Source organism: Nannobrachium achirus, assembly GCF_963921795.1.
Source record: "Nannobrachium achirus genome assembly, chromosome: 19".
Classification (NCBI taxonomy): domain Eukaryota; kingdom Metazoa; phylum Chordata; class Actinopteri; order Myctophiformes; family Myctophidae; genus Nannobrachium; species Nannobrachium achirus.
In genome coordinates, this window is record NC_137826.1 from 35,208,520 (window position 1) to 35,224,419 (window position 15,900).

The window sequence follows — 15,900 nt, forward strand, 5'->3', positions numbered from 1 at the left end:
TAATATGCTGCAGTGTCCTATTAAGTGTCCACTTGTCAATTCAGTGATTGGGTCTTATGATCAAAATAATAACATTATAGTGGAGTGTAAATCAAAAATTTGCCGGACACATTTGTCCGTGTACGGACATATTGATGACCCATATGGCCTCCTCGCTGCCTTGACGACTGCTGTCCCAGACTGTCATTGTGTGGCCTTGGACCCTCCTGTTCTAACACTGCGGCCACACATAATTAGAGAGAACATAACAGAATCCTTATGAGCAGAAAGTGAAGGTATCTGTGAAGAATAATAATTACTCTTGGAAGCACTTAAAATGCAAACTCTCATTTGCATGTTCCAACGGGGAACATAGGATAGGAATCACTTACCCGTGCAATATCAAATATGGGACTTTGAAAAATAGGTTTTTATGGAGGACATTATATATTTACTGTTGTGTTTATGATGGGTATAATTAACTACAGTAGTACCATAAAGACTTAAGACAGTGACATAGCTTTCTTCAAATCACTGCAGACAAGAATATAGAGGTAGTTTTATTTAGTCCCATACCTAGAGGTCATTTGCCTCATAAAGTACTTAAAATGTCAAGCCTACTCTAGGAAATATTTTACCTATCAATGTGCGGGCCTTGGGGATGAAACCCAGGAACAAATGCCATCCTTCTGATCGTGTTCTGTTAGGAGGCAGTAACTTAATTAGGTAGACTTAGAAATTGCCTCTGCAAAACTATTCATGCGATACACACATATCTAGTTCCCCACTCCTCTACCATTAATTCAGTTTAATTAAATGCTACATTATGCTTAGGTTTTATGCTATGCACTGATCACCAGTGTTGTTAAAATGTTGATTCTTTCATAGAATGCAGAAGTTTCACTTGCAATGGATAAACGGCTATATGATTAGGTTGATCATTTTATTCATGGTTCATTTGGGGCATGGTGTGTAAAGGGTTGAATAATAGACAGGTTAGGCGGTGTCCTTGTGAATTGGCCCTGCTTCTACATTCTGCCAGGGGTCTGCAAGTGGCTCTTTTGGTGATTGTAATCAGAAGTCCAATTACAGGGGAACATAATTACCAATGCCACAAAGGAAAGCTTTTCCCCCTGAACCATAATTCATTCAATTACTCCCAGGATTGTGTGTTCTCTCACTCTCTGGCACCCAGTCTCTTTTCTAGGCTGAAGACAATGGGTGACTGTGCCATTTCAGTCAGGGCTCCCTGATTCTGTCTGGAAATACCTGCCTCAGGCTCGATAAATCAGTATTATATTATATTAGTATTATTTTATATTGTATTATATATTTCTCACATGGCCCTCTTCTAGCGCCACCATCAGGCCGATGTTTGCAAAACACATTTTTGGACACTGCTCCTACAGATTTTGGCCAAAAATCACACAAAGCGGTACACAGTATCTCTAAAGTCATGTCATCAACATGGATCTGTCCCATATTCCCTCCTGATTGGCTACGATTGCCTTCTAAAGTTTATGTATGCGACCTGACGGTCGCTTAACTCCCGATTAGGGAGTCTTACCGGTATATTTATTGTTTATTGAGTCTAATTGGGACGTGCAGAGAATGTTAGAGAGGTAGGGGCTGAAATCTCTAAAAGGGCCTTTTAGTGAAAATATCGACAATAGCAGACCTCCAAGCTCGGAGGTTGGCTATTTTCGGTGCTTGATAACCAAGCTGAACTAAGCGTAATCAAGTCAATACTGGAGATGTGGCGTACAGCGTGGATTTCTACACAGAGAACGCAATTCTTTCAACATAAGATGTTGCGTTCATGGCATGAAAGAGGGCATTTGCGTTTCTTTCACCATAGTAAAAACTGCATTCATGTTCTGGAGAGAGGGCACTTTTTACAGACGGATAAAAGGGCAGGGGCTCATGCCCCCTTTGATGTCTATGTGTGCACGTGCCTGGAATCTAATATAAAATGTTTGAAATGTTGATTTTGTTGTTGTTGTTAGATTGTTGTTAGATTCTCTTATGTTCCCTGCACTGTATGTTGTAAACATGTTATCATGTTTTTTGTGTGTTTTAAATAGTCATTATCTATTTATGTATGTATTAATTGCGACCGAAATGTCGCAGCTTGTCTCCGTGTCAGTCAGTCAGTCAGTCAGTCAGTCAGTCAGTCAGTCAGTCAGTCAGTCAGTCAGTACATGTACAGTCTATGGGTTGGTTCCCTTGTCACTGTGACATCACCTATGTAAAAGTCCATATATGGGTATCCCTTTTATGCCCATACTGTATATGAAGATCCCTGATCAGCCTCATCTATATCACTGGCCAGATGGCAAAGACATGCCCCATATCTGTGTGGCTGGTTCAGATGGGGATCTCCATGTAGTATGGGCATAAAATATATTGTATGTATATGGAAACATTAATATTGATAAAGGATAAGATAATATAAAAAGTCCATATATGGGTATTCCCAGAAACAAAATCCCTTTTATGCCCATATAAAGGAAATTTCTGATGTCATCAATCCCAGGCCCTAACTGGCCCAAGAGCCTGATTTACACCCTACCTTCCCTGAGAAAATGTTAATATTAAGTCCATATATGTATATGGATATACAGTATATTACTAAAGGATAAAATCCTTTAGTAATCAGATCAGTCTATGAGTCAGACTATGACCATTGGATCTCCACTGGGTGAGTGTCTGTGAGTGAGTGCAGATTGGATCTCCACTGGGTGAGTGTCTGTCTGTGAGTGAGTGCAGACTCAGAGTGCGTCGCGACTGTGCTGCGGCCCCGCCCCCAGATCAAATGGATCGGCTTGGCTCTTCTTTTTTCTTTTCTCTCTAATTTTTCGGTGCCTTTCGGCAACGTGATGCCTGACTCACAGCGCGTCATGCGCGTCATAGTAGCGGCGGCGCTGCTCCAGTCAACAAAGTATATAGGGTTTAAGTGGTTAAAATCCTTGATTGTAACATTTTACCCATTCTGCTCCATGTGCAGGTGGCATCTTTGAGACGCGGGAGAGCGAGTTGGTGAGTATGGATGAGTTGGCCTTCAAGTTTGCCGTTACCAGCATAAACCGGAACCGGACCCTGATGCCCAACACAACTCTCACCTACGACATTCAGAGAATCAACCTCTTTGATGGCTTTGAGGCGTCCAGGAGAGGTGAGTTCAGGGGAACAACACATCATTCTTTAACCACATGAACTCTAGCACCCTATTAAGGGCATGTCATTTGTTTTGTCGCTTCGCTTCTCAGTCTGGCCATGATTCAGTTGACTTGTATTTCCGAGCATCACTTGTGACTAGGGGTGTAACGATATAGTAACTGTATCGAAATATCGTTTTTAACTTAAAAAAAAGTAAATCGAAATGAAAACAGCTAAAATCGTATCGTATCGTTTTATTTTGTATCGTATCGAATCGGCAGTGCAAAGAATCGATTGTATCGATACTACCTACTTGTGCATTGTATTTATTATTTTTAAGAAGAAAAAATGAAAAGGAGGGGTTTAATTACTTTTCCTTTCCATATAGCTACACTGGTCTATCGATAAATGTGTGAAATCTCTGGGTTCATGTCAAGGTGCAGGTTTGTCCATATACAATGTGTATGTATTTGGCAGATAATCACTGTGTTTACTTAATTATCTATCTATAAATGCGACAAATCTCTGTCTGTTTGTTTGTTTGTTTGTTTGTAATCCGCGTATCTCGAGAACCGTTCGTCCCACCGGCTTCAGATTCGGCACGCGCGTTCCCCGCCGCCGCGCGGAGTGCAGTGCCGGGCCTCGACCCGACCCGACTCGCGGTTTTCCGAAACCGGCGCGAAACGTTCGGAATCTCCTTATGCGGAGCTGATTGTTGACATCAGGCTGTTCCGGAGGAAATCGGCGCAAGCACTGAGTCATTGTGACATCACTTCATAAAAGGCTCTGACATCACGTACGCCACATAAGTCAACACAAAACCTCTGTGAATGTGTATGTATGTATGTAATCCGCGTATCTCGAGAACCCTTCTTCCCACCGGCACGCGCGTTCTCCAGATATGGGCATAAAGTCTGACATCAGAGTTTTCCGCAACCGGTACTGTGTGTGCAGAGATCTTCATATATGGGCATAAGTGGACAAAGACAAACAGATGGTCAAAACGGGTCCTATGACAACAGGTATATTGGGGTTTGCATTAAAGGGTGGGTCTGCATAGATCTCCATATATGGGCATAAAATGGATGCAGACAGACAAATACAGATATCTCCATATATGGGCATAAATGGACACTTGCAAACAGATTTTCAAAGATCTCCATATATGGGCATAAAGTGGACGCAGACAGACAGATACAGATATCTCCATATATGGGCATAAATGGACACAGGCAAACAGATGGTCAAAACGGGTCCTATGACAACAGGTATAATGGGGTTTGCATTAAAGGGTGGGGCATTCATGGGGTTTGCATTAAAGGGTGGGGCATTCATTCCCTATTTCAAATTCGGCACGTGCGTTCCCCACCGCAGCAGGTAGTGCAGTGCTCGGCCTCGACCCGACCCGATACACGATTTTCTGGAACCAGCACGAAAGGTTCGGATTCTGATGTCTGACATCAGGATTTTCCGGAACTGGCACTGTGTCTGCATAGATCTCCATATATGGGCATAAAATGGATGCAGACAGACAAATACAGATATCTCCATATATGGGCATAAATGGACACAGGCAAACAGATGGTCAAAGATCTCCATATATGGGCATAAAGTGGACGCAGACAGACAGATACAGATATCTCCATATATGGACATAAATGGACACAGGCAAACAGATGGTCAAAACGGGTCCTATGACAACAGGTATAATGGGGTTTGCATTTAGTTTGTCTCCTCCTCCATCTGTTTGTCTGTGTCCCTTTATTCCCATTATGGAGATCTCTGTATCTGTCTGTGCCTCCGACTGTGTTGCAGACACAGTGCCAGTTCCCCCTTTAATGCAAACCCCATTATACCTGTTGTCATAGGACCCGTTTTGACCATCTGTTTGAAAAAGCGACAGAAATCTCATATATGGGCATAAAATGGACGCAGATAAACAGATATCTCCATATATGGCATATATGGGCATACAATGGATGCAGAATCACAAAGATCTCCATATACGGGCATAAAAGGGACACAGACAGACAGATACAGAGATCTCCATATATGGGCATAAAATGGACGCAGATAGACAGATCTCCATATATGGGCATATATGGGCATAAAATGGACCCAGAACTATAACTGCAGTGATCTCCATATATGGACATAAAATGGACACCGACAGACAGACAGATAGATACAGATATCTCCATATATGGGCATAAATGGACACAGGCAGACAAATGGTCAAAACGGGTCCTATGAAAACAGGTATAATGGGGTTTGCATTAAAGGGCGGGGCATTCATTCCCTATTTACATTGTTCCGAGTTGGCCAGGTCGCCGACTAGACGCTGGGCCGCCCGAAGGGCGGCCCAGCTTCTAGTATCCATAATAATACATGTTTCCCTTAAAAACCTGCACTATCCACACCTTTCACACAGATTTAATTGCTTTGCTAAATAGTTACTATATCGATTTTAAATCTTTGAATCGAATCGTATCGTATTGCCATGAATGAACCAATATCGCCCATGTATCGTATCGTCAACCATGTATCGTGATATGTCTCGAATCGCTATTAAAATGTATCGTTACACCCCTACTTGTGACGTAGGCGACATCGTTGCTGATTGGATGTTGTTCCAACAAATCGGAGTAGGGTTAGGGTAGCTATGTCATCAGCCAGCCAATACACACTGGTGTATTTGTCCCGCCCCGCACCACAGACCGATAAGTAGCCACGGTTGGTTTCCATTTTCTATGTCCCGCCTCCCTTGGAATTAGGAGGATGGCCAAACCGAGAAGCGAAGTGACAAAACAAATCCATGGAACGAAGCGTATCAGGCTATCACCCAGGCTAATGTCATATACTGTATAGGCAAGCATTCCACGAAAATTGATCATCTTCAAGCTCACAGGCTCACAGCAAGTTCAGACTTGTGAGCTTGTAGATCGGACATTTTTCTTGAAGAGATTTAGGCCTAGCGTAGATGGAAAACAGTAGGGGGCCAAGGATAGACCTCTGGGGGACCCCTCTCAACAAAGTATAGGGTTTACATGATTAGCATTACTGCACACTGCCTGTTCCGCTGCTGTAACTGAGTTGTTGGATGTGCGAGTCAGACTCCAGTCTAAAGTCTCAAAGAGCCTCTGTTAATGAAGTATGAACAAAATAATTACTCCCCTTACTAACACATTCACACACGTCTTCGCACAGCTAACATTTCATGAAACGAGCTGACTTTTTTTGTGCGCTCCCCTCCGACAGTGTGCGACCAGCTGGCGCTGGGCGTTGCGGCCGTGTTCGGGCCGTCGCACAGCTCCTCGGTCAGCGCCGTCCAGTCCATCTGCAACGCCCTGGAGGTCCCCCACATCCAGACCCGCTGGAAACACCCCTCTGTCGACAACAAGGACACCTTCTTCATCAACTTGCACCCGGAGTACACCGCCATCGCCAGGGCCATACTGGACATAGTGACCTTCTTTAAATGGAAGAAGCTCACCGTGGTTTACGAGGACAGTGCAGGTATGTTAGTGTTGTAGTGCATGTGTGTGCGTGTGAGTGCGTGGATGGGAGGGGGCTTGGCAGGTGGCTGGTGAGAGAAAGACAAGAATAGAGAGACAGAATGAGAGCAAGAGGGAAAGAGCACAGGTGTGTGTGTGTGTGTGTGCGCTGTGTGTGTGTTTCTGTGTGCACATGTCTGCAGTATGTTGTGTAAAGCACACGGCTCAACTCAACCTCAACACTTTATTAATAGAGCACATTTAACATGACCAGGGTCAACCAATGTGCTATAAAGGTGAAAACAAAACACAACAAAGCAGTAGAATAATATTGCATGCAAGACAGGAAATACAAAACATTACACAGCAGCATGTAGCCTTGTAAACCAGACTCAGAAGGCAGGAGGAGTCAGTTTACTAGGCTAAGCAGTATGGGGGGAAAACAAAGGGTGCCACTGCCAAGCTCAACTGTCAGTGAAGGCCAGGAGAAATAAATGAGTCTTTAATAAAGATGTAAAACATCTTTGGACTGGATAGCTCTAATATGGAGAGAGGCAAGCTGTTCCAGAGCATGGGGAACATGGTTGATGGCGTGTGTGTGCGTGCGTGCGTGGGCACATGCATGTAAATATGTGTGAATGAGAGAGTTTGTTGTTGAGACAACCAAGGAAAATAAAATCAATGAATGTCTGCAGCAGCGATTTATTTCCCACCTCATATGGATTTACCCCAAAACCATCCCACCCCCACAAACGCAAATGAGAATCTAATAAAGGCACTGAACAAGACATTAACTCTTATACTGCTTTGGACGTTCCTGTTCGCCCCAATTCTATTGAGTGAGGACGGCCAATACGGCCGTTCGTTCGTTTGATGTTTTTTATGGATTATGATAAAAGCGGTCCTTGCGCAACTTGTGAATCTATAATTGGTCGTCGGGGTCTTTTGAGGACAGCCGGAAACCGTTCATAAAAAAAAAAGTAAACAGACTGTCCTGGCTCCGCCTGCCCAGAGCGACTCTGCGCCTGCCTAGCTGCTAGCCTTGAGGGACTATATTGTTTTATGCATCGGGCTGTTAGTAGAGAAAGAGAGAGAGAAACGTTGGTAAAAGCGATCATTTTGTCGGAAATCAGTTGTTTTATAGTATTAGTAGTATAGTAATTGTAGTAGGTAGTAGTATTTAGCAGTACTAGAATATTGAGATGTATTAGGCCAAGTACTAGGCCCTGCTCAGTATCAATCCGCCGAAGCAAAGCGACCATCCCCCACCACCCCACGGCCGAGGTCGCACAGCAGATCCACGGAAGGAAAGTTTCGACAACAAACTTTGTTAGAATTAGGATTACAAACCTACCCGCGTTGGTGACCCAGGACCAGGCAGCGCCCACCACGAATGTTGGTGGTGGTCGTGATGATGATGAAGAAGAAGAGAAAAAGATTCCTGTAGTGTAGCCGTTGGCTTTGAAGAGAAACATTCCATTTCTTGGTGCCGTTGGTCGCGAAGAACCGGGTCAAAAAGTGCATCAAGAGCCTCCTGATATCCCGATATGGACTCGGAGACCCCCGCCATACCTGACACCCCCGCCGTTCGTTCCTGAGAGTGAGACCCCCGCACTGGATGGATAGTTCCTGTTATCCCCCTGTTATGTTACGGCACAGTGGACACACATATCGGGCGCAGTAGACCACCGCCCGCCGTGACCGCCGCCACCCATTCAACAGCCAGACGTACAGAGGCAGAGACTCACTGGACGATGGCCATGATTCTACTGTCCAGAGTGGTAAGACTTAGACTTAAATCCAGTGCATCTGCATGTATGTATAGTATACTGTATGTGAATCGCTTCAGGCTTTCCACTGCATCCGTGAGGAAGTTTGATTGACAAGCCTAAAGTCTGGTCTGGTCAGACGTGATCTCTATTGCGAATACACCAGTGGGATCCGGCCTAGAGCCCGCCTACTGCATCCGGTTATTTACACGCACACATAGACTACATGCAAGAAACGTTTCCGTATCCGGACCGGATCAGCAACTTGATCCAAGCATAGAGTTAGGATCCAAGTGCATATGCGTTTGTTTTTGCTACACAGGACACACGTGGATTTCCTATTACGCGCGTGCACGTACCGCATGTAGTGTACGGTGCACGGCACAGGTTAGCATTTAGCCAGCTACTATGATTATTTGATGGGATTTTAGGATTTAGTGGCTTAGTTTGTGTGTGCGTGCGTAGGCTACGATGCGTGTGAGAGAGAGAGAGAGGTTTCTTTTTACGTGTGGTGCACGTGCGGTGCACGCGCGTGCACGTACGGTGTGCGTTGCACGCGCGTGATCGTACTGTGCACGTGTACGGTGCACACCCGCACACCCGTAGCCTTTCAATTCAATTCAATTCAAAGGAGCTTTATTGGCATGAGAAAATATAGTTTACATTGCCAAAGCAAGTGTTATAAATAAAAACAGTTGAAAATGGGGAAGATAGCCTATACAGTTGGAGGAAGTACAGCTTTGTGTAAACAGAGCTATGTTGCATTGTGACATTTTATATATACATACAGGATATAAAGGGCATTTCACTGTGACAGTAAATGCATGGTAACTATTTACTATATCTGCATTTTATGTATTACATTATGAACTTATTGTAAGTCACTCATATTTGCTAATGTCAAAATTGTAAATTGATTTGTTTACATATAAACTATTTGATATTTTCCTGGCTATGATTTTAGATGATGAGTCGGATGGAGAGGTGCCGGGGACTCCTTGTGTTCTTAGGTCTATACCGTTTGGAGGTAATAGAGGTAAGGAGAAAACAAAAACTGATGCATTTTGTATAATTCTATAGCATTTTAGAGTAGATACAGCTATCTGTTTGTTCAATGCTTTTATCATTTACATCATAATGTCATGGTCTGAGACATGCTGGGTGTGTAAATAATTGATTTCATTTTGTGCACATCATGTTTACTAGTTTATATTTTACTACTGTGATTTCAGAAGAGTCAAGTGCGGCACAGCCTACTTCTTCATTGCCACATCGTGGTCGTCCAAGGACAAGGATAGGTAAAGAACAAAAACCTTTTTTCTGTAAATCAGACTTAGACATCAAAGGGGGCTTGAGCCCATGCCCTTTATCCATCTGTAAAAAGTGCCCTCTCCAGACCATGAATTCTGTTTTTACATAATTACTAGTATATACTGTATAGAATGTTAGAGAGGCAGGGGCTGAAATGTCTAAAACAGCCTTTTGATGAAAATAGTAGGCCCCCAACCTCCACGCATTCTGCTGTGACGCGTTGTGAGCTTGGAGGTGTACTATTTTTCATGTATTTTATTGCGACCGCTAGGTTTCAGTCTTTTCAGTCGTTTCAGTCGTAGTCTTTTATTCAAAAGACTACGACTGAAACAAAATCAAAATTTGCTGTCAAAAACAACACTGCTTACTCGTAGTAATTATGTATTTGTATAATTTACAGATCGACCATGGGCTTGTGTAGGGGTAGGGGTGCAGAGTTCAGCAGACCCGGGGGAGCCCTTCCGGAGGAGCCTGGCTGGTGTGAAACAGAATGGAGCCCCTGAGACATTGAATTCACTGCAGTCCCTGGACCTGCTGCACTTTGTAGGCGCCCTTTGAATAAAAGTGTACCTATCAATGGAAATATCTTGGTTTGGTTTGTACAGTTCACGGAATTTGGAGACAAGATAATCTAGAACTGGGCGTATTTTGAACATCCTGTCACCACTCTTTGCATCTGGACCTGTGTTCAACAGTTCCAGGTAGTCCACTGGATCTTGGGACTTGAGAGCACCAGCATGATAGCATTAGAAGCGGGTGTGAAATATGGGATAAAATCTTATATTCTCTGTGATTCAGGTACAGGTTACTGTTTCAATATGAAACCCTACTGTGGAGAATCTGTTTCCCTGCTTGAGACGGTTGAATTCCTCCTTGATGGGCTAGCAGGTTATGGATATCGATTATTTATGGATAATTGTAACACACACACACACACACACACACACACACACACACACACACACACACACACACACACACACACACACACACATGCACACACACCCACGCACGCACGCACACACACACACCCGCACGCACGCACGCACGCACACATATACACTCTGTAGACATGTAGTGGTTGAGGCCTGTGTAAGTGCAGGTAGGCCACAACCTTTTTCCATTTGCAGTATTACAATTGAGTTCTAGTGTCTAAAATGTTGTTTTATATTTTATTTTCATTTTCATCAATCATTTGTACTGTACTTCAACCTAAAAAGAACCCTGAAAGCAGAAGCAGGATTCAGGCTGAATCTCATGTCACTGTGTCAATGTTCTGCACTGCTCCTTACTACTGCTCTTACTTCTCTTACACACTAAAAGTGTGTAAAAAGCACTTGTTTTTATTTTTTTGAATTTGTTTGTAAACAACCACTGAGCATAGGTGTGATGTTACTGTGTGATGTTACTGCCAACACTAAAGGATAAAGAGAGATTTCTGCCTGAAAATGTCTCCTTCACAAAAATGCATGCTTTATGTTCTCAAAGAGCTGTTTTTTAGGCCATATTCAGCAGCTTCTAGCTAATGAATAGAACATGATAAAAACACGAAATCTTTTTCTGTTGCAAAGTAGACATTCTATTCTTCGTTGCCATATAATTGTTGTCTTTATAGTCAAAGCCAATTTTCTCCAGTAGGCCTTCAAAGATGAGCGACAATTCTCAAATTTAGCTGGCAGTGGATGGAGCTTTTTGTTAAATTCTGTGGCAGTAAAAGAGTTAACAGTATTTGGCAGTACCTCCATTATTAAATGTGACAATCTGAAAACTAGGAGAAAAATTCCACTCTAGTTTTTTATTTAATTAGGATTAATCGCACTTTCACAAGGCGATGGAGATTATATTTTCGCTTTCACCTGTGTGTGTGTGTGTGCGTGTGCGTGTGTGTGAGCGGGAGAAAGATAGAGACAGAAGGAGTGTGTGTGTGTGAGGAGAGCGATGGAGAGAGGAAGTGACAGAAATAGTGAGGCATAGACTCGGGGACATATTGTTTGGTATAAATCCAGTTTATAAATGTCATTATAAATCCTCAAAGTTGGAGAAAAGTATTTGGCCGAAAATAAAAATAGACCTAATCCTTACCCAGAGGTCTACAGTATATTATATTTATGTGCTCTTTACGTTCCTCATATTTCTTTGATGACATATTTCTTTACCTTCAATCAGAGATATGCCTTTTCCAGGGGCAGGGAAATATAATAATATTTTAGGCCCTTTTGGACTGGTACACAACCGCGATTTGACCAGTAGTCAAGGTGACAGTTTTGTCACCCAGCAAGCTCCTATACTAATCACTTCCATCTGTCTCCTAGAAACAACTTTGGTGGTAAACAGGAATGGGAAGGAGCTATTACAACTGTGCTGAAGCCTCTGTGTGTTCATTGTCAACCAGTGTTGATTTTGACCACAAATATTGAAATGTTTTAGTTTTAGTTGACTAAATATCATAAGATTTTAGTCAAAATGTATCGCACTATTACCGAAAATAGCAGACCTACAAGCTCACAAAGTGTTGTGCTGCGCTGAGCTTATAGATCTGCTATAGTCACGACACCTTTGCGCATTGCGCAACCAATACAAGCCAAAGATGTCTGAGGACGACGTAGAGACTTATGCCTGATTTATGCGCCAAAAATACCAGATCTATAAGTTCACAACAAGATGCGACACCCTGTGAGCTTGTATTTTTGGTATTTTTGATCTCCTCTGCCTGCAGGTTTCCGCCAGGTTGGGTTTCTACTCAGGGCATTTTGTGCAAACTTTGAAAGTCAATCGTAGCTAATCGGAATGCAATCTAAAAGATCTGACAGATACTTCTTGATCCCGTGACCACAGAGATAATATATGCACAGCTTTGCGTGACTATTAGACAAAATGGCGAGACTAGTTGTTTGGCGGAAATGTGTGTGGCTAAACTACTGTTCAAGAGTGACTGGCCAAAATGTGAACAATTTGGGAAATTTTTTGGCCTACTGGGAGTGTGCCTGCAAAGTTTCACGCCAATCAGTCACGCGCACACACACACACACACACACACACACCCGCGTGCGCGCACGCACTCACGGACAGACGGACGGACGGACGGACGGACGGACGGACGGACGGACAGACGGAGCAAAAACAATCTACGGCTTTGCAGAGAAAATTATACCTACTTCTGTTATGCCAGCACTTGATATCTCTCTGGCAAAAGGTGCTTCCTCCAGCTAAACGACTTCCTCCAGCTAAACGATACTCCTTTTTGGCCCTTGAAATGCCACCCTCTCCTTACAGTCATATCGCGGAAGCTTCTCTAAAAAAACTTTAATCATGCGGCCCATAATCTGGAGATGTTTTTTTTTTTTACTCCAACCTCAAGGGTTGTACAAGCCTGCTTCTTTCCATTTGAGAAATGTTGCCAAAATTACCTTCTTATCTTTTGCAGACCTTGAAAAGGTCATTCATGCTTTTATTTAATCACACGTGTTCTACTGTAACTCCCTGTACTCTGGGAACAGTAAAAAAGTCAGCTTCAACTGGTGCAAAACTCAGCTACTAGATTATTAACAAATTCTAAGAAACTCATCCATATTACACCCATCCTGGCTTCTCTCCACTCTGGCTGCCGGTGAGTTTTGGAATTGATTTCAAGATTAAACTTTTAAAGCCTTGCAAGGCCATGTTCCTATAGTTACATTTTAGATATTCTGATAGTCTAAGCCTCTCAGATCTTCACATAGGGCCATTTTGCTTGATCCTAAACATTGCCTAGTCACCTGGGGGGATTGGGTTTTTGCAGCCTGGGCAGTCTAGGCTTTGGAATGCCCTACCTGAGGATCAAAGGCCAACCAAATCTGTGTAATCTTTTAAATCATTTACGAAAACCTACTTTCAGTCAAGGCCTTTTTTTATTGTCTTTTATTTCATTATTTTACTTTACTTTACAGTTTTATTATTCCTTATTTTGCTGAAATGTATCTTGTTTTTGTAAAGCATTTCGTATCCCTGTTTCGAAAGGAACTTTATGCATTAAGTTTATTATTACTTGAAGAGAGTATTGAATCTAAGTCCTTCGGGGAGCAGTGGAATTTGTCTTGTCTTGTCAGTTTTAACCCGAGGAGCAGTTCATTAAGGATGAAGACATATGGATTGAACATTTTCACTCCTTATTTGGGCCATCAGCACAAGGGAGAAAGGGACTAGCTGGCATAGAAACCCAACAAATACATGAAAACCCACAAATTGTGGAACTGATAATCAAACAAAAACCTCTAGATGTCCCCATTACTATGAACAGTTAACAGATAATAGTGTGATAGTGTAATAACAGATGCACCATTCAAATTGGAGATAAAATAATAGGACTGCAGGGTGAAACAGGGCTGCAATATGAGCCCAACCCTCTTCAACATACATAAAGGTCTGAATACGTTAACAGAAATGCCCCGAGTGTGACTCTGCAGGACACAGAGGTTAATTGCCTGATGTTTGCTGATGACCTGGCACCCCTGTCTCCCCGCAGAGAGTGTTTACTGTACATCCTCCACAAGTTCAGCCAAACATGGGCACCAAATATCTTTATGAAAAAGACCAAAATGTTGACCCAGAAATGACCCAAATCTCAGAACGATGCATTCACATAGGAAACACAGAAATTGAACATAGAAAACATTATACATTTAGACTTGATCATGAGTTCCACTTGATATTTTTGCATGACTCTTAATGAGCTGAAAGAGAAGGCATGGAAGGCTTTTTACAGAATCCAAACAAAAAATGTGTGTGGAGGGTCCATTAGCCATCAAAAAAGAAAAGAAAAAGAAAAAAACGCTCTTCATACAGATCAAAATGGAAGTGAATCATCAAATTCTACAAACGCCTCCAAACAAGTGACCCTCAATCCTCCTGCAAGGCCCTTCTTTGCCAAGAGTTGAACAACAGTTGAACAAAGATGCCAGCTGGTTCTGAAGCTCTGCCCCCCCACACACCAGGCCTTCAGGACAGATGGCAATTAATCTGGTCAACCAAATACTCTCAAAACAAAAAGAAAATATTGGAACAAAACAAGTAATCAAATCACAAAGTACATCAAATCAATTTGACTCTTTACCAATTGTACGCAGTGGAAGAATAGCTGACCACCATGAAAATCGTTGACAATGTTCAGACTGAGTGGACACAGGCACAGCCCGGACATAGAAATAGGCTGTCACTGGCTACCCAGATAAGCCATGAGCCATGAGCCAGAGATGATGTGACCGAACCTCACTCATTGTATTGTGGGAAATATAAGGATTTGAGTGAGGGGTTCTTTGAAAAAAGAATAAAGAAAAGAAAAAAAATCTGACTTTCTTGCCTTGTCTTGGGCATGCGATGACAATGTTTTGGGGATGGGTGAACACTGAACATGTATAAAAAAATAAAAAAAATAAAAAAGGCAAGGGATATATAGTAAGGGGATTTTATAAGATATTTGACCAATCTGCGAAGTAAATCGTTACCAAGAAATGTATTAACCAATGTGTTTCTAAAGGTGTGTATTAATATGTACTAAAAGGTTGAAATTCAACTCCCGGGGGAAACCTCATAAAAAACGAATTTGTGTTTGTGTCCCATTAATTTACTATACAGGAAAAAAATACAAAAAATAAATATGCTTTGAGTAGCATGTGAGGGGTCAAACTAGGGGTTTTTCATGATGCTGAATACATTGCAAGCATTTGTTTTGCACGAAAAACATTCCTTGGGCTAAAATCGGACCCACAAAACGATGGTTTAGTGATGAATCATCACTTTTCACAGTTTTGTGGGGGCCATTTGTAGCCCATGGAATGCTTTGCGAGATTTTAGGGCAAAATCTGTAGGAGCAGTGTCCAAAAATGTGTTTTGCAAGAATCAGCCTCATGGTGGCGCTAGAAGAGTGCCATGTGAGAAATGAGTGGATGTTGTGGTTTGGCAGCCAAGGAGTGTGTGTGCAAAGTTTGGCATGGAACGGTGGCAGAGATATGAGTAGGACAAAAGTGTGACGTGTGATGGACAGACTGACTGACTGACTGACAGCCGGTGGAGGTTTTGATAGTAACTGCGACCTGAGGGTCGGAATAATATTTCGACCATTTTATATTTCGACCATTTGAAAATAGCCAATCTACAAGCTCACAACACGTCGCATATACATCATATACATTTTTTTAAAAACTTTTTCCACC

General features: G+C 42.5%; 1 protein-coding gene across 1 annotated transcript in view; it reads left to right on the plus strand.

Moving 5' to 3' along the window:
• LOC308304795 (glutamate receptor ionotropic, kainate 1-like) overlaps positions 1-15,900 on the plus strand; it is a gene marked incomplete at both ends in the record, with an annotated part of 75,494 nt that overhangs the window by 13,016 nt on the left and 46,578 nt on the right. Inside the window, 2 exons of the mRNA XM_080749425.1 lie at positions 2,987-3,154; positions 6,397-6,654. Coding sequence (XP_080605551.1) covers positions 2,987-3,154; positions 6,397-6,654 — 426 coding nt within the window. The remainder of the gene's footprint in view (positions 1-2,986; positions 3,155-6,396; positions 6,655-15,900) is intronic.